Genomic DNA, 26,683 nt, shown 5'->3' with positions numbered 1-26,683 from the left:
AACAAAAACGGCCGGTGAGGATCTTAAAAGACCTCCCGGAGCATGAAGACCGGGATCCCCTAGAACTCCCGGGAAAACAAAGAAGACAGGGATCCCTAAGAACTCCCGGAAAAACAAAACAAAAACGGCCGGTGAGGATCTTAAAAGACCTCCCGGAGCATGAAGACCGGGATCCCCTAGAACTCCCGGGAAAACAAAGAAGACCGGGATCCCTAAGAACTCCCGGGAAAACAAAACAAAAATGGCCGGTGAGGATCTTAAAAGACCTCCAGGAGCATGAAGACCGGGATCCCCTAGAACTCCCAGGAAAACAAAGAAGACCGGTGTAATACCCGGCTAGTTCAGGCATCAGAATTCTTACCATCCGGTGGAATTCTGGAATGTCAGAGGTTCTAGAAGGGTAAGAGTGAAAGTTTTCTAAAAGGTTTTTAAGTGTTTCAAAGGTTTGATTCAGAATAGAGTTAAGTTGTGAGGAGAATTGGCCTAAGGAGTTTCTGCCAGGTTCGGCCCCCGAAGGTAATGTTCGGCCGCCGAAAGTGTTATAGATTCGGCTTCCGAAGGTCATGTTCGGCCCCCGAACGTTGCATGGTTTTGCATGCAGGTTTGGCAGCCGAAGGTGAGTCGGCCAGCCCTCTATTTCAGCGCCTCCAGTCGGTGACTTGGATGGATTTCCGTTCCTTTCATTTCCTGAGGTGAGGCCACGTCCTCCCTGAGTCACTTGCTTTGGTTTTATCATCTTGTAACGTTTTAATGGGTTGATGGTGAAGGGTTTGAGTGAAAAAGAGAGGTTTGGTAGTGTGGAGAAGGTGAAGGGAAGGTAGCACATGTCCTTAGGTTCAGGTTGCTCAGCTTATGTTTTCAGGAGGTAAGGACAGCTTTTTACCGTATTTTAATGATTTATACCAGTGTTTAAAGACGTTAAGGGTAGAGTGGCATGTATAGGGTGTAAGTGGAGTTATTGATGAGTTATGCATGCAAGCTTGTCTATGTGTTATGTTTGCTGTTTGTTGGGGTTGATAGGTAGTTTTGGACCCCTTGGAGCATATACTTGAGTATATGCGAGTGGAGGAGTGGAGTTATGCATGTTTAGAGAGGTGAAAAGGATGGAGGAGCTAGGTTGCGGGAGAAGCTGAGTTCTTGAGAAGAACTCAGGTTCGGCAGCCGAAGGTGCATTCGGCCGCCGAACCTCTTGCATGGTGGCTTAGGCTGCCACAGCTTGCCCCCGAGTGTGTTAAGGTTCGGCTCTGTTTAGGGGTTTCGGCCGCCGAAGGTGCCGCCGAAGGTTAGAGACTTTCGTCTCTGGAGTGTGTTGTGACCCCCGAACCTTGCCCCCGAAAGGGTTCGGCCGCCGAAAGGAGAGCTTCGGCTGCCGAAAGTATGTGAGTTTCGGCTCTGGACAGGACATTCGGCCGCCGAAGCTGCCGCCGAATGTGTTCTGTCTAGCTGTTCTTTTGCATGCTTTATGTGATTGTTCTATGAGCTTTTAGAGGGATTTTGGGAAGTTGATTGTGAGTTAATAAGAGTATGTTTGATGCCTCATTCGAGTCCATTTGTGTAGGATTGGACCCGAGAGATCGAGGAGGTCACCAGTAGTCGTGGGTACAGCGTCAGTCAGGTTTCTGCTTGAGGAGCAGAGGTGAGTAGAACTAAACTTAATCTTTATTTTGAGAAAATGGAATGTATGAAGCATAGTTCATGCATCATGACTGTTATGATTTATATTAGGGTGAGTTGCATTAGAAACACGAAGTTGTTGCATTGCCTTATTCAGTGATAGTGGGAATTGGACCAAGGCGACATCAATAGCCCGTCGAGGGAGTTTTGAGGTCATGTCTAATTCCAGATGATTGGACCCAGGCGACATCAATAGCCCGTCGAGGGAGTTTTGCTGTCATGTCCAATCAATGATGTGGAATGTATGAGTTGTGTTGCATTGTCATAAAAGATGTGTATGAACGAACTATTTTCAGTGTTTCTACTCACTGGGCTTTATAGCTCATCCCTTTCCCTTAATCCCAGTGTTGCAGGTTCTGGTTAGCTGGGAAGGTGAGAAGCAGCAGAGTGTATCAGCTATGGTACTGCTTGTGTGTAATAGTGTAGTGTGGACATGATGTAATTAAAGAGATGTATGTAAAAGTGATGTAATAAGTAGTCAGTTAATGGATAAATGAGTTAGCATGTGCTTTTGCCTATTGTCTAGTGTATGTTAATCCCTTGTATGTGCATGTATCCAGTTTTACAGTTTCTTGATGAGAAATGAGTCAGACCAGATTTAATATATGTTGTGTTTCGAAAACCCAGTGAATGATAACTGTGAGGGAAGATAGGGCTTAAGTCCCTTGACCCAAGACCAGTGCAAAGGAAAGACCAGGTTTGATTCCTGTGATCCACTGAGTAGACCACTAGAGAAGACCAGGTTTGATTGCTGTGACTCTATGGTAGCCAAGTTAACTTATGATATGCTGACCCTTACAGAGTGGGTTCTATGCTGCAGAGCGCATAGGGTATGGAGGTTACTTGGTAAAGCATCACTGGTGTATGATAGATAGCCCGAGGGCTAGTTCAGATGAGTATATCTGAGCATTTTGGTTCATATGATTGGACCTACAGAGAGTGTTTTACAGATTAAGTCTGGTTGTTTTAAAGAAAAGTTGTAACAGTTAAGAGTCCAGTCGGATCATGTATGGGATGTTAACAGGTACACAGAGTTCATAGCAGGCTTACTACGGGTCTAGGCGGCCTTAAGCCGATCTGGATCCTAGTGCCGAGCAGTTTGGGCCGTTACAGAGAGGGTACCGGTTTCCGGGCTGTTACAACCGGGATCCCTAAGAACTCCCGGGAAAACAAAACAAAAACGGCCGGCGAGAATTTTAAAAGACCTCCCGGAGCATGAAGACCGGGATCCCCTAGAACTCTCGGGAAAACAAAGAAGACCGGGATCCCCTAGAACTCCCGGGAAAACAAAAAAGACAAATCCTAAGTTACTGATGAAAAATCAAATTCCGACCTCCCGGAAGAGCTCGGGGCAAAATAGCCAAGAGCGTCACAGCCCCAGGCCAATCTCCAAAAAGCGAGCTCGGTACAACATTAACCTCACAAATCAACTTCTAGTGCTGAGTTAGCTAGCCAAGAAAGAGGTCCGAACCGCAACGCGTCCGGACAATACTTAGAAGTATAGGATGAGCTGCAGATTGCAGGTATAAAAGCCTAAAGCAAAAAGCAAAGAACCGATCTCCTAGCTCGGATAGTTTCGCAATATGTGACATTCAGAAGGATGGATACAGGCAAAAGAGCGCGTTCCTAGCTCGAGCCAATTGGTCATAAGCAGACATTTAACAAGAACAACCCAAACAAGAAGAAAAAACGACAAAAGCCGACCTCCCCGTGGAACACACAGAAAGGCAAGGACCAGACAGCCGACCTCACAACTAAAACAGGCAAAATAAAATTGCCTAAGGGGAGGCCATGCGAGCACAAATAAAATACAGAGATTCACTCCCTCACTACTCATGTAATAAATATTGAGGAAGTAAAGGGACAATCCGAGGGAAATCCAGTGGCATAAAACAGAGAATACCTCAGCTACTATCAGCCCTGTTATTTACCATTAAAAGGTATGTGATCTGAAAACCTAGCTCATGGTTAGAAATAATCCAGCTCGACTAAGTCCAGATAGGAAAAGCCCATGAACAAAATTTCTTAGTGAAATATCTTAGTCAAATATAAATTACAAGATATGGAGATTGAGTGCTCTAGTTACGATAAGAAAAGATAAGTTCAAGAATAAAACAAAAGCAACAATAGTTCAAGTAAAAGAAATTAAAACTTTCATTAGAAGCAGAAGATGGTACAACTTATTTATCTGATAGGTTTGAAGGAAAAACAGTCCTCAAGGGACTTACATCTCTCAGAATATCATCACCTATAGTATCTTTGTCTACATTTACATCCAGAGGAGATCTGACACCCTCCAACCCAGGGCCAGGGTCTCCCGCCTCAGGCTCGGGGTCTTCGCCTTCAGTCCTGAAGTCCTCCATATTGTCCCCCTGTTGCTCGGACTCTTCCCCGGAAGACCCAGCCGCAATGCGAGAGGTCCCTCTAGGCAAGGGGAAATCATCCTCCCCATACAGAACCTCCTCGCCATCAGAATCCACTTCTCTAGCTTGAAGTTTTGTCAGAGGAGTATCAGGAGCACGTCTGGCTTCCCTTAAACCCCTATTATAGCCAGATCTAAACATACGAAAGGCTTTTTTCCAAATAGTAGTCTTCATCTCCTCGGAGGCTTTATACTCGTCCAGATGCACCTCGCAGGCCTCAGCTATAACCGCCTTCAATTCAGAAGAATCCTTATAGTCTTGGAGGTGAGCTTCACAGGCCTGCTCAATCTTTCCTTTCAGCTCATCTGACTCCTAATACTCCTCCAACCGCCTCTCACATTCCCACTGGATCTTCTCCTCGGAATGTTTAACCACCTTGAGCAGGGCTGAACATTTACGCTCTGCAGCCCTGACTTCATGGCTAAGCTGTTGGTTACGAAGTGTAGACTCCTCGGCCGATGAAGCCAGGTCTCTGATACGCGCAGAACTCGTGCTCAGCTCCTGCTCAAGGATCTCCACCCGAACCAAGGCCTTCTCCTTTTGAATATTCACCTTATTTAGGTGAACCTGAAGCCCTTCAAAATCGGCCTTCAGGGCCTCATACTGGCGCTGGACCGCCTCCTTCTGGCTTATCGCCTCATCCATTTCACGAAAGGTCTCCACCAGGGAGGACAGCTGCTTTAAAACTTCTTCACTTCGAATCTCTGCTGCAGCCGCCCTCTCATCAGACTCCTTGAGAACCTTGCGAGTATGAGACAACTCTGCCTCTAAGGACTTAGTATGCTCTTGTGCCTCAGCCGTCCTCTCGTCGGCTCTTTTGAGGGCCTCCAAGGCAGAATGCAGCCTCGCTTGGAGGGACTCAGTATGAGCTCGAGCCGCTGTAAGGTTGCCCCTGGCATCACTAGTTGCAGACAAATTCTCCTCCAGGCGCGCCTCCTCTATCCGGCGGTCCACAGATTCCCGAAGCAAGTGATCACGGGCATCCACCTCCATGAAGAGGCCCATCACCTAAAACAAAGGAAAGGACTGTTAACACAAAGAAAACCAGAATAAAAGCAAAGGAGGTAGCTTAGCTTACCATCAGGAGCATCTCCCTGATCGTATCTCCGAGCTCCTCGCGAGGTCGGGAACGGAACGCTGCTTGCTCCCTAGTAGAGCTGGCCAAAAGGCCAGTGAGAGCAAGCAAGCGCGGATCTGAAGCCTCCAAGACGCCACCGAACATCCGTTCCTTGACAATCTCAGCAACCACGCTAGCCGGAGACTGATGAGTGATATCCTCTGCGTTCAGAATGTCGTTATCAGGAGCAGACAGCAGTGGTATCACATGGACTTCTTTCTCTTTCCCAATGGGAAGGAGAGCTGGAGCTGATCTCTTAGAAGCCTTGGATCTCTTTTGAGCTGGAGCTGGGGATGGCACTTCGAGGGAGGCAGGACGTTTGTCCCCTACCTTCTCTATGACATCCTCGTCCTTGGCAAGGTCAGACCTCACCTCTTCAGGGGCACCCCTGGTAGGAACCTCTGGGGCACTATCGTCAATAAGAACGATCTCCAGTCCTGTCCCAGGAGCCTCCTCTTCAATAATAGGGGATTCAAGCCTCCCTCCTGGTGCCTCCTCAACAGAAAGAGCAAGATCCGTCCTCATCTGTCCAATATCCCCGGCCTGCTTCACAACAGTTAGGGGAGCTCCTTCCGCATCCTCTGTAGAACCCTGACCAGATTTAGCCTCCTGAACAGGTTTTAAGGCAGGGGCCGACCTACCCTGACGAGATGATCGAGAAGGTCTGGCACCATGGGAGCTCGACTTTGGAGCCCAAGAAGGAGGCTAACCTTCTTGGTAGAAACAACCCGAGCCACCTCTGCAGCGACCTCAGGCACGGGGCGCCCAGCCAGGAGGGCATCTAAAGCAGCGTTCATACTCTCCCGAGACAGAACTAAGTTCTTCGGGGGCTTGATCTCATCCATTTTAACGTTAGAAGCTGCCAAAAAAACACAAAGTCAGAAAGAGTTAGCGTACTTTCTAATGTCACTTACGAAGAAAAGCGGAGTTGCTAAACAAGGCATTATACCCGTGTCCCGGATATCCCTAAGATTAGATACGAACATACATCTCTCGACGTCATACTTCTTGTCAACAGAAGTCAGTCGGAGATACCCCACCTGCTCGGTGAGGCTTAGTTGGGGCAGGTCGTTGATGCCCGGGGGGACATCCTCCCAGTCTAGCCTCACTCCCCATGACACGTCGACATCTTTTCTCAGCTCCGCCACAAGGAAATTCTCTACCCATCCCTTTATTGAATCCTTATAGCCCGTGAAAAGATACAATCCACCACGGGGAGAAAAATAGTAAAATTTCTGAGTTGCCCTAACAAGGCGGAAGAAAGTGACAAATAGACACGCTGTGGGTGTAAAACCCCAACTCAGGCAAATGGATTCAAAATAAGCCATAAACAAAATGGAGTTCAGGGATAACATCCGAGGGGTTATCCCAAAATATTGAAAAACCTCGATGAAGAAAGGGGTGAAGGGAAAGGTCAGACCGAAATCCCTCTGTTTAAGAAAGAAGACTATGCGAAGACCTCTCTGGGGATCTACCAAACCAGGAGGGGCAGGTTTTGGAAGAACTATCCTTTCATTCCGGAGAGGAGCGCGAATAAGGTAAAGAGGAGTATCTAAATAACTCTGAGAAATATACTTGGTTAGGGAGGAAGGAGTAATGTGCGACTCGAGATTGACAACATCGGGAAGTTTAGAATCCTCCATGGAAGAGTAAAAGAGCGTACCTGAAAAGCAATCAGGTCGAGAAGGCAGAAGAAGTCGAAGGAAAACAGAGAGCAGACGAGAGCAAGTTTCTTCGACAGACAAAGAGAATTCGGAAGGAAAGGCAATAATGAAACGCAATGTCACTCTGAACAATTTTGTCTTGGAGCGGCGCGGTCATTAATTACTCTCGAAGTTTACCCCCTCATCAGTTATACAATAACTGACGCGAAGGTAAAGGGGCAATAATCGAAGGTAAAGGGGCAATAATCGACGGCCGCTGGACTTCACCACCTCTATTAAGGGTTGGGCCCACGGCAATAGCCCATCACCCGAATGCAATTGACGGACAGGCCCAAAAGCCCACATGCCATCTGCATAGAATAAATCCAACTCACTCAAACCGTAAGACCGGGCTCCACTTGGACCTCTCACCCGATGATAGAGACCGGCCTTGTTCATTACCTACGTAGGTCGGAAGCTTGGCTCATAGGTTAAAAGCAGAGCTCAGGGTTACGACTGATCCAGCTCGGAAAAAGATAAATAAAAAGCTCAAAGACACAAGCAGATGAAAGAACGATAAAGACCAGCCCTGCTTATTACCTAAGAAGGTCAAGAGCTCGGCTCACAGGATTAAAACAGAGCTCACGAGTACGACTAGTCCAACTCGGAAAAAAGTAAGTCAAAAGCTTAGCTGGCCGAATGAACTCTAGTTCTAAACGATTAAAGGGGCAAGAAGGAGAAAGCAATACAGCAGATCTTTTGGGGAAAAGTTACAGAGCAAGCAATCTAAGTACTTCAGTTATGATAAAGAAAGAACAGTTCGAGTATGAACGCAAAACAAAACTTTCATTAAAAGAAAAACACATTACAGCATGCCACAAATACCAACACTACGGGCTAAAAGGCTATCCCTAAAGGATTTACACGCCCAGATACATCATCATCTACATTTAAATCACTATCGCCTACCCCACTATCTTAGCTTTCGATTCAGAGGAATTCTTATAGTTCGGAAAATCAACTTCGTAGGCCGGCTAAGCTCCGTCTTGAGATGTGATTTACGATACATACGAACGAGCTCAGATATTATATGCCGATCTCATGAAAAATATAAGTCTTCGAGTTAAAGTCCCAGGGAGATCGGCATCATTACCCGTCCACCTGCCCGAAGCACCAACAAAAAATCGGCAAGGTATTCTGAAGGGCAATGGAACAAGTGAAGGCAACACCAGAAAATTAGCGAAATATTCTGAAGAGCAATGGAACAAGTTGAACTTTCAACATTGTAAAACATATGCGGAAAGGCATCATTAGGAGATAGGGCAGACTTTGATCCTGTTGACCTGAAGTTCGCGATCGATCTCAAAGTCCAAGAGGACCCAAAAGTTCGAACAGTCGAAGCAGTTGAGATTGACTTGACACTGGTGTACAGTCTTGAAGATTCGGAACCTCGAGAGCTCGGCATGGAAGCCCGAGCTGGGGCGAGGGAAGAGCAAACCATCGAGAAGAGAAATCTCGCTGTTTTGTTAACGATCCCAATGATAAGAAGGAAAGGTTAGTAATATATAATCAGAGGCTGAGCTTTTAATGTAAAACAGAGCGACTTTATACTTTAGGTGGGTAGCATCAGAATCCTTAAAGGCTATTCACCAGAAAGGAAAGGAAACGTACCGGGAAGATAAAGGTACGAAAGCGAGGGTAACAATGCGCACAAAAGGCAGAGGAAAGCTAAATATAGAAAAAAGATAGAGAAGATTTAAAGCTACAAATGACAATAAGATGAAAGGGCAAGCCAAATTCCAACAGACGCGGTCATAATGATTCTAGGGGTTTACCCCCTCGACAGTCGGAGCAATAACTGTCGAGAAGGTAAAGGGGCAATTGATGACCTCCGAGTTCACCTCATCCCCGTCTAGGGCCAGGCCCATGAAGATAGCCCATTGCTTAGAGATCCTCAAGCCATTCACGCTCACTGGGTCCAGTCCATTAAGCCTCACGACCGGGTTATCTGGCTCCCTCCACCAGGCCGGCCTCATCTTCCCTGAACCTTGGGCCGATTCATTCAGGCCCTGCTTTGTCCCTACTTACCGGTCCAGTCCAGAACCCGAAAGAGGATCCGTCCATCCATCTTGCAGACCCGTTTACCCGCGCCCTGAGAGAATCAGAGGCCGTTACGCATGGAGCAGAGATTTGATTCCCTCGTACGTCCGTATCAGCGTGGCAGGGACAGGTGGTCTACTGATATTCGTTCTATTGGCACGTCACTAGCCGACAAAAGGAAACCTATAAAAGGAGAAATACACTCTTCTAGGAAAAAAGATTTTTCTAAGTTTTACAGAGCCCATTATAAAAACCCTATTTCTCTGGATCTCAGATCATCAATACTAAATTTTGATGAAAATAAAGATAAAAAAGACTATTACTTTTCAATTAAAATGCATATATAAATATTATAAGCCTAATTTATATTTTAAAAATACTCCACTTATTGAATAGTAAATCACGAAATAATATATTTAATGAAATATTGAAATCATTTATTTCGAAATAAAAAAAAAGCCTTCTAAAATAACAGATAAAAAGACGTAAATATTTTTAAAAGCACCATTTTTAGTAGTGGTGCATGCCAATTTTCCCTGGTAACATATGTCTATATATATAAATTTAAAATTGTCCTTAATTTCCCTGTCTTTTCTTTCTGGGTATCACTAAAAGTCCACCAAAAATTGGTTTAATGTCCATCATAGTCGTGTAGTTGTTCCAAAGAAACTTCCTTGCAAGATTCTTGTAAGCAGGGTTTGACCTCTGCAGATAACATAGGTATACATAGAGATTTTTTTTTTTTTAAATAAAGTAAAGAATTAAATAGAGTAGACTAGACTTTATTTTTTGCTATAGAATATTCCTGTGGGTGATAATGTTGCAATCAGAATAATTTCCTTGAAAGCTTATGCATTGATGATGGGAAGTTTCATCGTTTTCTTATTATTTCTTTCTCAGTATTTGTTACTCGGTTTTGCTTTACTTTTTCAAGATTATGTCTTACTTGTTATATATTCTAAGGAAAAAACCACTTAGTTTCCGTGTGATCAGTACTGAAATTCAGTATTCCTGCTGATATGCAATTGATCTTTTTTGGGTTAAAGGTGCAAAATCTATTTCTTTTCTCTGTTTCTTTTTGGATTGATTTGTTTGCTCTTTGGATTTTACATTATTTCCGTTTCTTTACTTTGCACTTTCTAGAGTCTAAGGTATGGGTTTTTAAAGTAAGAAATTTGTTTGGAAGGAAGGCAAATAAGTTTTGAGACAAAGGTTTTTGTAAAGAATATAAGGTTTTTAGGTTTCAAAATGCTGAAAAACTTTTTCAACCGACAAATTATTAGTCGGTAAACTTCATTGAAACATACTGGTAATCTCTGTCATGCATCTGGTGAACTGATATGCTGTTTGGGTTCAAATCTTGTATGTTAAGAAGTAGCAAGTACCATTTCTATAATGTGTTTGGGAAAATTCCTAAATGGATGAGGTGCTTGTATGTGGATGTTCCACATATTCAGTATTGAACTTGTTTGATTTTGAAGATTTTGGAGTTCTGAATCTTTGGATAACTTGGTTGAAACAAATATATTTCTTATGTTTGGTGAAAACTGACTTGATGATCTGACTTCATGTGCAGTTTGAGCAGAAATTAGGCTTCACTTCATTAAGCTTGTCCTGTTTGTGCAGCATCTGAAAGTTGGGTATCTGAATAATGGGAGGAAAACAGTCAAGGCATCAAGGTCAATACCAGCATGATTCATACAATTATGGGGCTCCATCACTCCCAAGCTCTTTGCCCTACTTGTCTCATTCTTCAAGGTGTGTTGATTATGATGGAAGAAGCAAGCTGCAGTCAAGGTATTCAAGAATTGGTGATGATTACTACTCTCTAGAACAGGTACTTTCCTGCTACATTTTTTAGCTTGTGTGCTGGTCTAAGCATCTTCCAAGTAGCAAAGAGTAGGAATGCTATTAGATTTCACTGATAGGAGATAGGATTGAGCTCATGCAATTAAATTAAAAGAAAAGAACAATCTTCATATTTTACAATTTTGATTTGGATAGTGATGTTAATGCATTAGTTGAGTCTTATAAAGACATGCATAAGCTAATCTGTTATAAGTGATTTGCAATTTAACTTCCGAAATGGGGAAAGAAATTAATGACACCCTTTGCAATTAGGTGACGCAAGCTCTTGCACAAGCTGGTTTGGAATCTTCCAATCTTATTTTGGGCATTGATTTCACAAAAAGCAATGACTGGACAGGCGCGCGGTCTTTCCACAGGAAGAGCCTGCATCACCTTGGGGATTCTATGAATCCTTATGAACAGGCAATATCAATAATTGGAAGAACAATTTCTGATTTTGATGAAGATAACCTTATTCCTTGTTATGGTTTTGGTGATGGTGAGCAAGTCTACTTCCTTATATTTCTCATTTTGAAGTTCATCATGCTTTTCTAAGGCCTGAAATACAAAGCTTTGCACTCTTCCCTTTTATTTTGCAGCCTCTACTCATGATAAAGAAGTATTTAGCTTCAATCCAGAAGATAGGCCGTGTAATGGCTTCGAGGAAGTACTTAGTCGTTATAGAGAAATAGTTCCAAATGTCCATTTAGCTGGTTAGTTTACATAATTATTCTTATCTGGTTACATAATTATTACACTAGAGCCAGTTTAAGTTCAATTTTCTTGTACTAAATTCTGACAGGACCAACATCTTTTGCCCCAATCATTGAAACTGCCATTGGTATTGTGGACAATAGTGGTGGCCAGTATCATGTTCTCATGATCATTGCTGATGGGCAGGTATGCTATAAAATTTATTGCCCTGAAGTTGTACAGAAATGAGCAAGTTCTTACAGTTAAATTCTGTGTTTCTTTAGCCTTGTTTGGTTCAAATTGTCTACTTCTTGAGAAGTTCACTTCTCATAAGTAGCACGACAAGGTCAGGTCATCCCCTACTATAAAGAAGTAAAGGCCACAACTTCAGGAATTCAAATTAAGTAGAATTTTAGCATTTACTGAGAACTTGAAGTTCTTGAACTGAGTTAACCCCAACCAAACAAGGCCTTTGTCTTTTTTGTGTCTTTTTGTAATTGTTTACCATCCTGAATTCATAAATTAATTCTATTAACTGCAATATGATTTTGCCAGGTTACAAGAAGTGTCGATACGGGTAATGGACAGTTGAGTCCGCAGGAGCAATGTACCATTAATGCTATTGTAAAAGCAAGGTTACAATACTACTAAACGTTGTTCTTTCTCTGCGTTTGGCAATTTTCATTTTCTGGATCCTGAAGAACTTTTTATCCCTCTGCAGTGAGCATCCGCTATCAATAGTACTGGTTGGAGTTGGTGATGGACCATGGGACATGATGCATACATTTGATGACAATATTCCTTCTCGGGCGTTCGATAATTTCCAGGTTTTCTTTCTTTAGGAATGATAATCCCAGGTTTTATTATTAATGCATTGATTATCCAATGCAGTTCTTGAATTTCCTGTTTGTTTTATTATTAATGCATTGATTATCCAATGCAGTTCGTGAATTTCACAGAAATCATGTTGAAAAACATCCCCATGTCTAAGAAGGAGACTGAGTTTTCTCTAGCTGCATTAATGGAGATACCATCACAATACAAAGCTACAATAGGACTTCATCTGTTGGGGTACTGTCACTAGCATAGACATTGACATGTTATCTTCTTGTCATTCCTAATTCTCACACTTTTCTTATTACTTGCAGCTGCCAAAGAGGTATTCCAAAGAGGTATCCTCTTCCTCCTCCACTTGGGAACAGCTTGGTGACTTACTATCCAACGTATAAAGGGCCAAGCAGAAATGAACAGAGAATGGGATATGATAATGATCCTTCTCGCTGTCTTGTGAATCATACTTCACATAGTAGGGTAAGCCTCCAATTGTTATACTTAAGATTTAGGATTGGCAAAAAAAACCATATTTGCCCTTAAATTGTACAGCAGGCTAAATTTCATTCTTGGATCTAAATTTATGCCCGACTATCATTAAAAAGCCAAAATAAACTGAAACAACTGTAGCTCACCCTTTGAAATCCTGATAAGTGACGGACTTATTTGGACTTTTCTTAATAGGTCTGAAAATTTGAACCAAAAGATCAAATTTAGTATTTTTAGCTCTCGCTATATAGTTCAAGGATAAAATTAGGGCTTAAAAGGATTCTGATTCTTGATAGTTTCGTTGTGCTTTACAGAGTTGTCCTGTGTGTTTATGGAGTACAAAAGATCTTGCATTTGGATGTGGACATCAGGTAACCTTAAATCGGAGAAATATAACCTGTCATCTCTTTTCCTCACTATCCAGTTCTGAATTTTTCACTTAAATATTTTGCAGACATGTTATGATTGTGGGAGGGACTTGAACTTGTGCCCCATTTGCCAAACCTACATAATCACCAGGATAAGACTGTACGAGTGATTCATCAGATTTAGTAGAGTCTGTTCGGGACTTGACAGAATGAAGCATAGGTGGGAGTTCAAAAACCTGACAGGGTGAAGCATTGGTGGATTTCCCAAGTCCCCATATAGTGCAACTTCATCTATTTCAAACTTTTGTAGGCAATCTTCTTTAAGTCGATGTCAAAGAATCAAGTGGTTCTGTTTGATTTTGGTTCCTGTTGTCAACTTCTTTTTGATCATATAAATTCTGGTTTGAACATATTAGTGTTCGAAAATTTCTTTCTTGGCCTTAACTTACGAGCTTATAACCCTTTAACCTTTCTTTTTCTTATTCTTTTTTTTTTTTTTTTCAAATATTTTGAAAGTTGAAAACCAAGTATTTCTTGAACCTTTCAATTGGAATTTGGTGTCTGATTTAAGGGAAAGGGAAGTTCAAAACAGAGGTAAAGCAAAATTCCAGGATTGCAAATGACCAAAGTGGAATCAAAATTTGAATAGATCAAAATTTTTAAGCTTGAGGGACACATTTAAAGCTTAAATTATATTTATTTTGTCCCTCAAAGCTTAAATTATATTTATTTAAAAAAGAATCGAGAAGCGTTTATCGACTTGAATAACTGATGAGCAATTCAATTTAATTACAACTCTAAATTCACCATAAAAATAAAATTTAAAATTAAATAATTTTAATTAAAATCAATTAAATAAACGAATTTTCGAGTATTAATGAATCCAATATTTATATTAAATGAATCTAAAAAATAGACTCAAACTTGACTTATTTGACTTATTTAAAAACAATTAAATTGAGATTTGATCGAATCAAATTTTAAAAATCTAACAAATAATTTGATTCATTTAGGCTTCTATTTATAACAAAAAAACAATTTGGTGTGGAAGGCTTGGCGCTGGTGCGAACTTGCTTCATGAATCAGCTCCAAGAAGGTTGAAATCTAAAAGATGAAACTGTGTGCTTCAATTTAAAGCAATTTTACTGCAGCAAAACAGGCTATCAGAAGTACTTATTCTACAAAATATCTATTTGATCGTCTGTAACACACGTGGAAGAGGAATCGACTGAAAATCCAGTGAACACATCTGCAAGGAAAATAAAACAAAAAAAACTTGCAGTTTAGTGTCACATTCAAAGGGATGATGCCCAACTTGTTCAATAAAAACAGAAGTATTTTGTCTTGTAAGGAGAGACCCATATTAAATTCTCTCTGTAAAAGATCATTAAAAACAAGATTAAGATTCTTAAACCTTCCGACACATGAATTCTCTTATAGAATTACTAGAGAATTAAATCCTGAAGTTGGTAGGTGACTCTAATGATAGGCTTGAAAATGGATAAACCAAGTCAGAAATGGCAGCTGTAGTTGCTACAAACTAGCAGTACATGCCAACATAAAGAGCAAGTTGGCCTCGAGAAGTTGATCATGAACGCCCATACTCTGAGGTGTAGGAATTTCAAGTCATCACGCTTGCTTATCACTGCCAATCTCAGACTCAAGTATAAGTAGGATAGCTCCGACAGGGTTGTCATCCCTTCGCTTCCATTCTCAAAGTTTGTCCAGACAGAGAAATGGTGAAGAAAGCAACCTTGGTGATTGCTTTGACATGGCTTCTAGTTGTGGCATCCATTGTCATGTGTGCAAATGCAACAGCAGGCCCTCGCCTGCAGACTTTTGAGCATATGGTTCATCCCCAAGGTAAAGGCCATTTTATGGCTTCTGGGTTCATTTAGTTTTGCATCTTTATTACTTACAGAGTACTAGTGGCTTGTTATTTTGAAGGTTGTCGTTGCTGCTTTTTCGTCGGGAGGGTTCCAAACCTCCGTTGTGGCAAGGTGTGCTGCGGGGATAATTGTTGCTAAGAAACTATGGAGTTCTCATGTAGCCCACCAAATAAAATCTTCCCTGCTGAAAAATAACACGGAAGATGAATAAGCTCTCTACAATGCTTAGGATTTTCTAAGTATGTTTCTGTATCAGTTGTACTTTTGACTTGTAATAAATCTAATTTTCTCAATAGATATGCAGTGCAAGAGCAGGTTGAGTTGCTATCATGTCTAAGAGATCTCAGATGTAGAAAACTTGCTAATGAGATCCCATTACATGAACCGTTCAAACACCATGGCAATATGCATAATCTCTGCAAATCACATCTGTATATAGAAAAGAAAAAAGAATACAAGGGCAATATGATTTCAAGATAGGATGATTCAATACACATGGGTTTACACTATCTGCTGCATGATGCTATCGCATATAATAAGAACCTGCAATCTTTCGAACAAAATCCAAATTACTATTCTCTCACCTATGTTCAGTAGTTTCTAAAGAGGGACATGGAAAAACCCACTCAAGGAAACTTGAAAAACCCACTCAAGGAAACTTCTTTTTCATATTAGAAAGACCCACATCCCCCCAATTATCAAAATCCAAATGATAATCCACCTAGGACCCGTTCCAAAACCTGAAGAACCAGTATCAGTGACACCAACAAGAAACCTGCAATCGCCAACTGATGGATCTAGGAATGTAACCATACCCAGACCATCAAAATCACAGCTTTGTGCATTTTGATCTTGAAGCTGGTAGTAACTGTTGAAAGCAAAAGAGATATTTCCTTTTGCCCCAATTCCATTGCATGATCCTCCATAGTTGAGTGTTGTACAATCTGCAAAATTACAAGCAATTCTCATGTGGTTGGTCACACCAGACAGATCTTTAGTTGGATCAGCCACACACCACCTAGATGGGAGATACTCGACATTCTTGGCATTCTTCAATAACTTGTTGCCCAAACCAAGGTTCAATGGATATTTTGCCTGGCCATCAAAGGAAAAAACCCCCCAGTGCCTTTCAAAATTTCCAGGAAGTGTGCTCTTTGCTCCTTCATCAAGTAGACTGAAAAGATAGATATCCATGGGGGGTGCACCTGGCCTAAGTGGGGTTCCTTGCTTACTTAAAACATGATCTATGAGTCCCTGGTTGAAAACTCTTGCAGCAGTGAGGTTAGCACTGATGGCTCCATCGGTTGGCCAACCCACCTCCCCAATAACTATAGGCATCTGACCATATCCAAGTTTGTTGAGGGCGGAAACTAAAGTATCAAAATTCCCATCAAACGCATTGTAGTAAACATTAGGCCCATCTGTAACAGAATGGGCAGTCCCTTCAAAGAATGCATAATCTTGCGGAAAATCCGTGCTCCCATAGAGGCTAAGAAAAGGGTAAATATTGACAACAAAAGGAGAGCCATTTGAGTTGAGGAAGGAAACAAGTTGAGTCATAATTTCTGTTAAATCAGATCGGAATGCCCCCTGAGAAGGAAGGGAGGATTCATAGGCATCAGCATTGCACGGCACCACTAGCTTCACATAGCCAGAAAGATTTGCTTTAGCCAAAGACTGCTGTAAGTTTTGTAGGGCAGGGACAACATAGGATTGAAATTGACCAGAATAACTAGAAAGGAATGGTTCATTTCCTACAGCTACATACCTGCCATAGTTTGGTAAGAAGAGAAAATATAGTGAGAAAGCTGGAACTCTTGATATGCATAAAATGTTCTAACACAACTCAAGTTTTATGGATTCAGAAAACAGAATCCTGAGCAAATTCAAATTTCAGAACTTGAAACAAAATGCCTTTGTTTCATGGGCTCTCAAAGGGAGCTGTAAATTGTTATGAAAAAATTACTATAGATCCTTGAGTTTCAGTGAGATTAACCAGTTAATTCTTATAATTGTTAGAGCCAATTAAAAGTCTCTCATTTTTTCAAAATACAACCATTTAATTTTTTTTTAATAATTTCGTCAGTCAACAAACATATTTGTCAGTCAAATGAGACATGAAAGAGAGTATTTAGAAATTACAAAATTTGCCTTAGTACCCTTATAATCTAAGGTTCCACCACAGAAAAGAAAACTTGCTCATTACATGTTTGTGAAAAGTCCTTTCGGTTTCTTGATACTGGTATGCTGTTTATTCTTCCTTTTTATCGTCTTGATCTTGGTCTTGGCCATTTGGGTTTTGGTTAGTGGAGTTACTGACTTATTTACTGTCAAATGAAAGTTTGGAATTGATCAAATAGCAAATGAATGTATCTTGGGTGTGAGTACCTTGGGCTTTCAGCGGTATGGTTATTAATTATTATTTTGCTGTTTGTGTATGCAATTGCTTGTGGTGAAAAGAGTAAGGGAAGAGATGTTTTGGAGTGAGTTTGAGATTTAGGAAGGGAAATAGAATTAGAGGGATTTAGAAATTGATATCACCAACCCATCAAAAAGCTTCAGAACCCAAAAGAACATAAGAAATCAAACCTCAGTCCTTCCGTGATGGTCACAAGCAGTTCATGGTCCTCCTTCCACCTTTCCCCTACATTAGCCCATGCTCCCTCTTTAACCAATCCCTCCTACTTCTCTCTCTTAAAACATTTTTCTATCCTCAACTCTTGATCATAGTTTAGTAGCACTGCCAACTCACTTACACCAGGTGGAGCATTTACATCCTCTCCAATCATCTGCGACATTGTAGAATGGAAATGGGTTTCCTAAGAAACCTTGGGATGAGACGGAATTTGGAGGCAAGCCTTGTGGAGCCATTGGAGGAATTGGAGCAGAGTGCAAGGTTGTTGTAATCTGACTAAAGGTGAGGGTTTGATGGGTGGAGGTTATGGACAGTGGAGAATGATGATGATAGAAGTTAAGATAATTACTAATAATTAAAAGGGCAGTTGTGACTTTTCACATAATACTAACGGTTTCTGTTAATAATTAATAACAGAGCAGTAACAAGTTCAATTCAAGACTCGAAAACCCATGCACACCACTAAATTACCAGCCCACAGCATAGAAATAGTATTTAATCTTTGCACATGAAAATTCTCCCTCTCCCTCTGAACATAGATACCAAAAGATGAATGTTAATTCCGGCAGTCGAAGACAAACTATTTTTAAAGAGAGAATACATATGTGGACGCTCATAACTATTTTGACACTGCACACAAATGCCAGCAATAATAAATTTTCACTTCCTCATTCCCCCTCCCCCTTTTTCTCTTCCCAAACCACAAAAAAGAAGAAGAAAACAAGGAGTTATAGATGTCATTGTTTTCTTTATTCTTAGACATTTTCTTAATGAAATAAATTAGTAAGGATATGCAAACGCCATATACCATCAGATGAGCAACGCTGTCTAGATCCTAGGATGAAAAGCTGTGCTATCTGGCATAGGAAGTCCAGATAGCAACCCATAGCTTTCATAGACAAGACAATTAATTGTTGGGAAGTAGGACAAACCTCAGCTGCATAGGACTATTAGAAATTCAAACTGAAGAAATATTATCAAAAAGAAAGTTCATCAAACAAAAACATCCAGTGGCAATTACTAGAATTATATTCTGCACACATGAAGAGCAATTTTACCTTACACTAAGATTTACTAAGCAAAAGGTTTAGTTTCTGCTACCTACACTTTATGGTAATTGCAACCTAATTGATCAAATGAAAGTGGAATTCTTGATATTATACATACACACACACAGATATAAGCAGCAGCCAGTCTGCCAGCGCCCATCATATTCATCTTTGAGTTCACAGCATTGCTTCAAAAATTTTGCGATATATTTCCCAAGATTATTAATTGTTTAGGTGTAAATCAGAAATTTCAAGGCTGAATTCTCACTTATTCTAAAATAATTACAGTATTCTCTAGTGCCCCTTTTGACTGTAGTTCTCTCCATATTCATAATCAAAACAAAAACAAGAAAAAAGTAAGGCTCAAAAAATATATACACTCGCATTTCGTAACGCTTTCAAGAAATCAAACAAGAGTGAAAAATAAAATTAATTCAACCAATAAATAAGAAGTAAAAAATAGAGGGAAAAGAGAGAAGAACCTGATATCAACGCCATCCTTAACCACATATCTGGAAACATTCTGGCGAACCCACAAATCAGAAACAGCAGTTGAAGAGCTAATAGCAGCCAACATTTCATTTGGGATCCCAACCATAACTTGAATACCACTACCCATTAAAGCTCTAAGCACATCTGGATCTGCATCAAACAGCTTCACCTTCTCTATTTTGTTGTCTTTCAACAGATCCACCACCGTTGAAGGCTTCAGCTTTCGGAAAGATAATGTACCCCAGTTGACTCCTATTGCTGATTCCGCCACCAGACAGGAGCCCGATACCAGTACTAGCAGATAAAGAAAAGCTGCACTGAAGCCTGACATTGTTATCTTGAGCAAATAGCGTAAAAAAGCTTAGTTGGTCCCCTTATAGTTATATGATCATCAACTCAATCACCCACTTATGTCCATCTCACTATTCAGTGGGCTAATGTCAGCGGTGGCTGTGGCTATGGCGGTGGATGGTGGCGACGGAGAGTGTGACATTTGACAACCCAATGGGGATAAATTTATGAAACGAAGCAATGTAAGCCTTAAAATGTCTGAAATACCCTCCACATGGAACGAGTGGCAACGTTTTTAGGATGGAGAGACTCGTCATTTTAAAGAGATATTTATACGGTTTAACTGCTGAATATGTGAAATGACGAAAATTATAACGAAGGACCACGTTATGATATGTTGGTTTTCTCTATAAATATTTAATGAGTTGATAAGTAATTTTATTTAATTAATATATTTTAATAATAAAATAATAAATATTTTAATTTTATTAATTAAAAATATTACGTTATTAATATCACATGATACTTTAAAAATATGGAATAATTGTTCTGAAATGACAACACAATTATTTAAAAAAAAATGACTATAATAACACATTTGTAAGAAAGAAAATGATTTTAAGAAAGTTGTTATTTGATTTAAAATAAAGTAAGTTGTTTTATTAAAAATAATTTTTTTAATAAAAATTATATATTTTATATTATAAATTCATATAAAATAATATTTATTTTCATAAAATGATATGTTAAGGAGTACATGTTACATTAATGGAAATTGATTTTTAAATATATAAAGATATATTTTTATAAATTAATATAATAAAATTATATTAAATTAACAACATTTTTAATTTTTAAGGGCAAATAATATTTAAAAAAAAACATGTTGTTATCTTATATTTTGAAGTGTTAATTTTTTTGTATGTATATTGAAGTAGTCATTGTTTTTATTAATTTAATAATTTTTCATAAAAAATGATTTTTTTTATAAAATTTAATTAGTTTTTGTAATGAACTAATTATTACTTTATTTTCATCAAAGAAATCATAAAAATAACTTATTTTAAAGAGAGCAAATCTGTTTTTAATATATACACAGAATTACATTTGATGTAGTCTATTTGTATATACATGTTCTAATTTCATTAATTTGTCATTTCTTATAAGACATCAGACATGGAATCAATTTTTTTGAATATATTTTCTCCTTTTCAAGTGGATTTATTAAGTATCAGAGAGTTTATAATCCCTTGAATATTTTCATAAGTCTTATTTGGTAGAGTTAAAGTTGACTTGGGAATTTTAAATTCCGATGAAATTGAAAGTGAAATTGATATATTAAGTTGATTTGATTGAAATTTTAAATTCCACAACCCCGACCGGGCAGCAGAATCCCCACCTACTAACCAGCTAGCGGGACTGCCATGTGTGTAGCGCTTTAAATATCGTTTCCGTAATAAATAAATTTTAATCTAATAAGTTTATAATATGTTTATATGAAATATATTGTGATTATGTGAAATCTTGGCATGGTGTATAGTATGACCTTATTAACTTATGAGATTGGATGTTTATATGGGATGTAATTTTTAAATACGGTCTGCGTGTCATTTATTTAATGTAATAGTATAAGTTTTTTTTTTATTTTGCAAATGGAGATCCACAGGATGGAGGAGAGAAGACTCGTGCTTCCATGATAATGGCAGAGTTGCCTTCCAATGACGAGTAGATTCCATGGTGTGGACAAGCAAGCTCAAGATATAAAGATATGTTCTATTGCAACTATTGTAATAGGATTACACCTAGGTTGCCCCTTATGATATTTATATTGGCTTATGAAGATCATTTTTAAATTTTGGCCATGTTATGTCACGTTTACATATTTTTGTCATATATTCGTATGTGATACTATACATGATAGTTTATATATATATGCATATAGGATGCCATGATATATAAATGCAAGACAACGTAATTAAAATTTAAAAGTTGAACCCTCACTATAAATTTTAAGTTTTAATGTCATCTATGTATTAAATGCCTATTACGACTAAAATCACCAAAATGCAGGTTTTGTCAAAGTAAGGTGCTTAGGTTATCTTAATAAGGTAGGATGAGTAATAGTTACTTATTTATTTAATTTGGTTGGACTTAATTAGGCTATCAAAATGATTTTGGGTCTAAGGCATTAGATGGGGTAGAACATGCTTTTGACATATGATGTAAACAACTCATAATCTAAGAGTTATATTAGATGTAATTGGTAAGGGGTTACCTAGCTAAATAACTTAATTCTAAGTGTCATGTCAAAACTGACTTGGAATTAGGTGAAATATAAATCTTAACCCACTAAAATATTATTATTGTAATAATTCAATTTTGTTGAGGGTTATATTTTAGTGGGAGATTATTGTTACCTTAATATTAATTTGTTTACTAAATTATTTATATTTGCATATTTTGTAGATCATTATGGCTGCTAATAACAATTTCACTTTATCGCTGTGATCTGTCCTTGAGAAGGATAAATTGAAAGAAAATGGGATCAATTTTATTGACTGGTTTAAAAACTTGAGAATTGTTCTCAAGTAAGAGAAAAAGTCCTATGTGCTTAATGAAACTGTCCCTGAACCACCTCCTATTGATGCTACTAATGTTGTTGAGAACACACATAAGAAGCATGTGGATGATTCCAATGACATTGGATATCTTATGTTGGCAACTATGTGTCTAGAACTTTAGAAGGATCTAGAACATCTTGAGACTTATGAGATGAGTGTCCATCTTAAACAGGCTTTTCAACAGCAAGCTAGGCAGGATAGGTATGAAACCACCCTTGCATTGCATGATTGCAAAATTGCTGAAAGTGAATCAATTAGTGCTCATGTTTTGAAGATGAAAGGCTATATTGGTCACCTTGCTAGGCTTGGCTATCCTCTGAGTTTAGAACTCTCCACGGATTTGATCCTACATTCTTTACCTGGCAGTTTTTCTCAGTTTGTCATGAACTATAACATGAACAACATGGAAAAATCCATTCCTGAGCTGCATGGGATGCTAAAGACTGCTGAGGTGAATTTCAAGAAAAAGTCTACCTAAATTTTGAATGTCAATAAGGGTAAGCCCATGAAAAATAAATGGAAGCCCAAGTCTAAAGGTGGTAATGGGTCTAAGGGACGAGACAAACCTAAACAGCAAGCCAAGGAAAAAGCTCCTAAAGAAGGAGTCTGCTTTCATTGCAAAGAATCAGGGCATTGGAAGAGAAATTGCAAGCTCTATTTGGATGAGTGCTAGAAGAAGAAAGGTAGTGAGACTATGACTTCAGGTATTTATGTTATAGATATTAATTTATCTATTTCTACTTCATGGATATTAGATACTAGATGTGATTATCACATTTTTACTAATGTGCAGGGTCTCAAAAGGAGTAGAAAACTAAAAAGGGTGACGTGGACCTACGTATAAGCAATGGAGCAAGAGTTGCTGCTTTAGCTATGGGGACTTATGAACTTGTTTTGCCCAATGGGCTTTTGTTAATGTTGAACAATTGCTTTTATATTCCTACTTTGAGTAGGAATATTATTTCAGTTTCTGTTTTGGACAACGAAGGTTTTTCATTTCTCATTAAGAATAATAAATGCTCCATTTATAATAAAGATGATTTGCTTTATTGTATTGCAAATTCAATATGATGGCTTTTATGTCTCTAATCTAGATGATTCTAGAGACAATAATATCTATAACATAACTTCTAAGAAAACTAAGTCAAATGAATTAAAACCAACATATTTATGGCATTGCCGTCTTAGCCATATAAATGAGAATCACATATCTAAGCTCCATAAGTATGGTTTATTAGATTCATTTGATTTTGAATCATTTGAAAATTATGAATCTTATTTGCTTGGTAAGATGACAAAAGACCCTTTTAGTGGATAAGGTCAAAGGGCTTCAAACTTATTGAGATTAATACATACAAATGTATGTGACCGACTAAGCATTAGTGCCAGGGGAGGTTATCAAAACTTCATTACATTCACTAATGATTTCAGTAGGTATGACTATGTCTACCTAATGAAATATAAACATGAATCTTTTGAAATGTTTAAAACTTTTCAAAATGAAGTGCAAAATCAACTTGGTAAAACTATTAAAATACTTCGATCTGATTGAGGTGGTGAATATTTGAGCTAAGAGTTCGATGAACATCTTAGAAATTGTGGAATTGTTTAACAATTAACTCCTCTAGGAACTCCACAATGGAATGGTGTGTCTGAAAGGAGAAATCAAACTTTATTAGATATGATTCGATCGATGAGTAAAAAAAATCGCCCTTTATCGTTTTGGGGTTATGCCTTGGAGACAACTGCATTCATTTTAAGCCGAGTACCATCGAAAGCGGTTGAAAAGATACCATATGAGTTATGGACTGGCAAAATGCCTAGTTTGTCTTTTCTTAAGATTTGGGATTGTGAGACTTATGTGAAATGCCTAATTTCAGATATCCTAGCTCCAAAATCTATCAAATGCAATTTTGTGGGGTGTCCTAAGGAAACCAAAGGATACTATTTCTATATTCCCTCAGAGAACAAAGTGTTTGTTGCTCGAAATGGTACCTTTTTAGAAAAGGAATTTATCTCTCAAAGAATCAGTAGGAGTACTGTAATACCCGGCTAGAGTCCGGTATCGGAATTCCTATAGTCCGGTGGAATCTCGGGTGTCGGAACCCTCTAGAAGAGTAGTACATATGTTTGTCTAAAGTGTTTTAACCTGTGTGTTAATGTTTTAAGTAGAAAGGAAATGAGTTTTTAAGTGAAAAGAGCCAAAGGAGAAAATGGCAAGTTTGGCCGCCGAAAGTGAGTTTCAGCCGCCGAACCTTGCATGGTTTCGGATTCACGTTTGGCCGCCGAAGGTGGTCTGACCAGCCACCTATAAAAGGCCCCAAGTCGGTGGAAGGATGATATTTTGCTTCCACCTTCAGCCAGATGTAACGACCCCAAAATGGACCATCACCGGCGCTAGGATTCAGATCGGCTAAGGCTGCCAGAACCCGTAGCAAGCCTGCTATACTTTCTGAGTACCTGTAAAATCTCATACATGGTCATACATTTTCTGTGAAAATAAAAACTTTTCTCTGGACTAAGACTTAACCTGTGCATGCACTGTCTCTGTACTCTGTACCCCTGACTAGAGCTTGCTCTAGATGGGTTAATTCATACCTGTTAAGCCTGGTTTTTCACATACTCTGTAAACAGACCAGTATACAAAAGATGTACAACACAAAAAGAACTAAGTCAAGCACAATTCTACATTTATACACAACTGTTACATCTCTTTACTGTTACATGTCCACAATATTCTATTACAAAACCCTTCTCTCTTCCTGTACTCTGCTGGACTTCCCCTGTACACTGTACACTGAACCTGCAAGACTGGGGTTAAGGGAGTGGGATGAGCTCTATAGCCCAGTGAGTAGAACAGTAAAACAAGTCATTAACACATGATCTTATGGAATGCATCATATCACAGACAAACCACATCAAGGGTAAACCTGTCACCACATAGTCCCGGTAGCTCTACCGTGCCAGGGCGTAGAATCGAGCACCTGGTCTTCCTGTCATATATGTATACGTGTATATAACACCTGTGTACTTACCACTGCCAGGGTGTAGTAAAAGGCTCCTGGACTTTTCTATACCTGCCAGGGCGTAGTCAAAGGCTCCTGGACTTCTCTCAGAGACTATTGGATCATTCAGCATTCACCCACATCAACAAATAACTATGCAATGCAACATATTCGTGGATTCTAATGCAAACAACCTACTGCATACTCATGATGCATGAATTAAGCTAAAAGCATTTCATTTTTCAATTAAAAGCATTACGTTTAGTTCCACTCATCTCTGACTATCTGGACCGACTCTGCAGGCTCTGTACACGCTGGAGCAGTACTCACTGTTGCTCTCTCTGGTTCCTCTGGTCTGTGCCTACACAGATGGACTCAAATGAGGGACCAAACTAGCTTATGAACAACTCTATTAAACTCCCCAAGAATCCCCTTAAACTCACTCAAACATCCATGCAAAGCATGCAAAGGAAGGCTGGACAGGACACTTTCGGCGGCAAGTTCGGCGGTCGAAAGTCCTCTCCAAAGCCGAAACTCATGCACCTTCGGCGGCCGAATCTCAACTTTCGGCAGCCGAACCCTTTCGGCAGCCGAACCCTTTCGGCAGCCGAACCCTTTCGGGGGCAAGTTTCAGGGGCTGAAAGGTACTCCAGAGACGAAAGTCTCTAACCTTCGGGGGCATCTTCGACGGCCGAAACTCCCCTCCAGAGCCGAAAGTCCAAAGGCTCGGGGGCAAGCTTAGGCAACCGAAGCCACTTCCTCAGCACATTTGGCGGCTGAACCATTCTTCAGCGGCCGAAGCTGGGTTCATCAGCAAGGCAGAACCTTGCTTTGCCTCACGCCAAAACGCACCAATCTTCCTCCAACTCAAACACCTCAACTCCTCAACATGCATACACCCAAGTATATTGTAACGACCCCACCGGCGCTAGGATTCAGGTCGGCTTAAGGCCGCCAGAACCCATAGCAAGCCTGCTATACTCTCTGTGGACCTGTAAATCTCATACATGATCATACATTTTCTGTGAAAATAAAAACTCTTTTCTGAACCAAGGCTTAACCTGTGCATGCACTATCTCTGTACTCTGTACTCTGTACTCTGTACTCTGTACTCTGTACCCCTGACTAGAGCTTGCTCTAGATGGGTCCACTCATACCTGTTAAGCCTGGTGTTTCACATACAGTAAAACAGATATACATATACAGATCATGTTATGAACAACATTACTAAGTCAAGCACATTTCTAACTTTATACACAACTATTACATCTTTTTAATATTACATGTCCACTCTAAGCTATTATAAATCTCTTTACTCTTTCTGTACTCTGTGGATCTCCTCTGTATACTGTACACTGAACCTGTAAAACTGGGGTTAAGGGAGTGGGATGAGCTCTATAGCCCAGTGAGTAGAACAGTAAAACATCTCATTAAAATATGATCTCATGGAATGCACCATATCACAGACAATCCACATCAAGGGTAAACCTGTCACCATATAGTCCCCGTAACTCT

The 26,683-nt window shown here is 39.6% G+C and overlaps 2 protein-coding genes and 1 long non-coding RNA gene across 5 annotated transcripts; 2 read left to right on the top strand and 1 right to left on the bottom strand.

The window, feature by feature from the left end:
- Positions 1-9,735: 9,735 nt before the first annotated feature.
- LOC110620500 (E3 ubiquitin-protein ligase RGLG2) lies at positions 9,736-13,595 on the top strand. The gene is made up of 10 exons (XM_021764268.2): positions 9,736-10,794; positions 11,079-11,304; positions 11,405-11,518; positions 11,608-11,705; positions 12,054-12,133; positions 12,220-12,325; positions 12,442-12,569; positions 12,647-12,809; positions 13,133-13,189; positions 13,273-13,595. The coding sequence occupies exons 1-10, from the start codon at positions 10,609-10,611 to the stop codon at positions 13,354-13,356; spliced, it is 1,242 nt and encodes a 413-aa protein (XP_021619960.1). The 5' UTR covers positions 9,736-10,608; the 3' UTR covers positions 13,357-13,595.
- A 644-nt stretch (positions 13,596-14,239) lies between these two features.
- On the top strand, positions 14,240-15,368 carry LOC110621240. The gene is made up of 2 exons (XR_002488945.2): positions 14,240-15,049; positions 15,134-15,368. It is a non-coding gene; the product is annotated as an uncharacterized LOC110621240 (long non-coding RNA).
- Positions 14,448-19,763, bottom strand: LOC110621239 (glucan endo-1,3-beta-glucosidase 5). 3 transcript variants are annotated; one of them, XR_006351745.1, is made up of 3 exons: positions 19,242-19,763; positions 15,660-16,843; positions 14,448-15,259 (listed from the first exon to the last, which is right to left on the bottom strand). XR_006351745.1 is itself a non-coding variant. In XM_021765434.2 (2 exons), the coding sequence occupies exons 1-2, from the start codon at positions 19,580-19,582 to the stop codon at positions 15,742-15,744; spliced, it is 1,443 nt and encodes a 480-aa protein (XP_021621126.1). In that variant the 5' UTR covers positions 19,583-19,763; the 3' UTR covers positions 15,514-15,741. The 3 variants fall into 3 exon arrangements, 1 of the variants encoding a protein (XP_021621126.1); XR_006351746.1 differs by having other exon boundaries at positions 14,448-15,256; XM_021765434.2 differs by lacking the exon at positions 14,448-15,259 and having other exon boundaries at positions 15,514-16,843.
- Between the last annotated feature and the right edge of the window lie 6,920 nt (positions 19,764-26,683).

Source organism: Manihot esculenta, chromosome 8 (genome assembly GCF_001659605.2).
Source record: "Manihot esculenta cultivar AM560-2 chromosome 8, M.esculenta_v8, whole genome shotgun sequence".
Classification (NCBI taxonomy): Eukaryota; Viridiplantae; Streptophyta; class Magnoliopsida; order Malpighiales; family Euphorbiaceae; genus Manihot; species Manihot esculenta.
The sequence above is the reverse complement of the archived record's forward strand: the minus strand, read 5'-3'. Positions and strand labels throughout refer to the sequence as shown.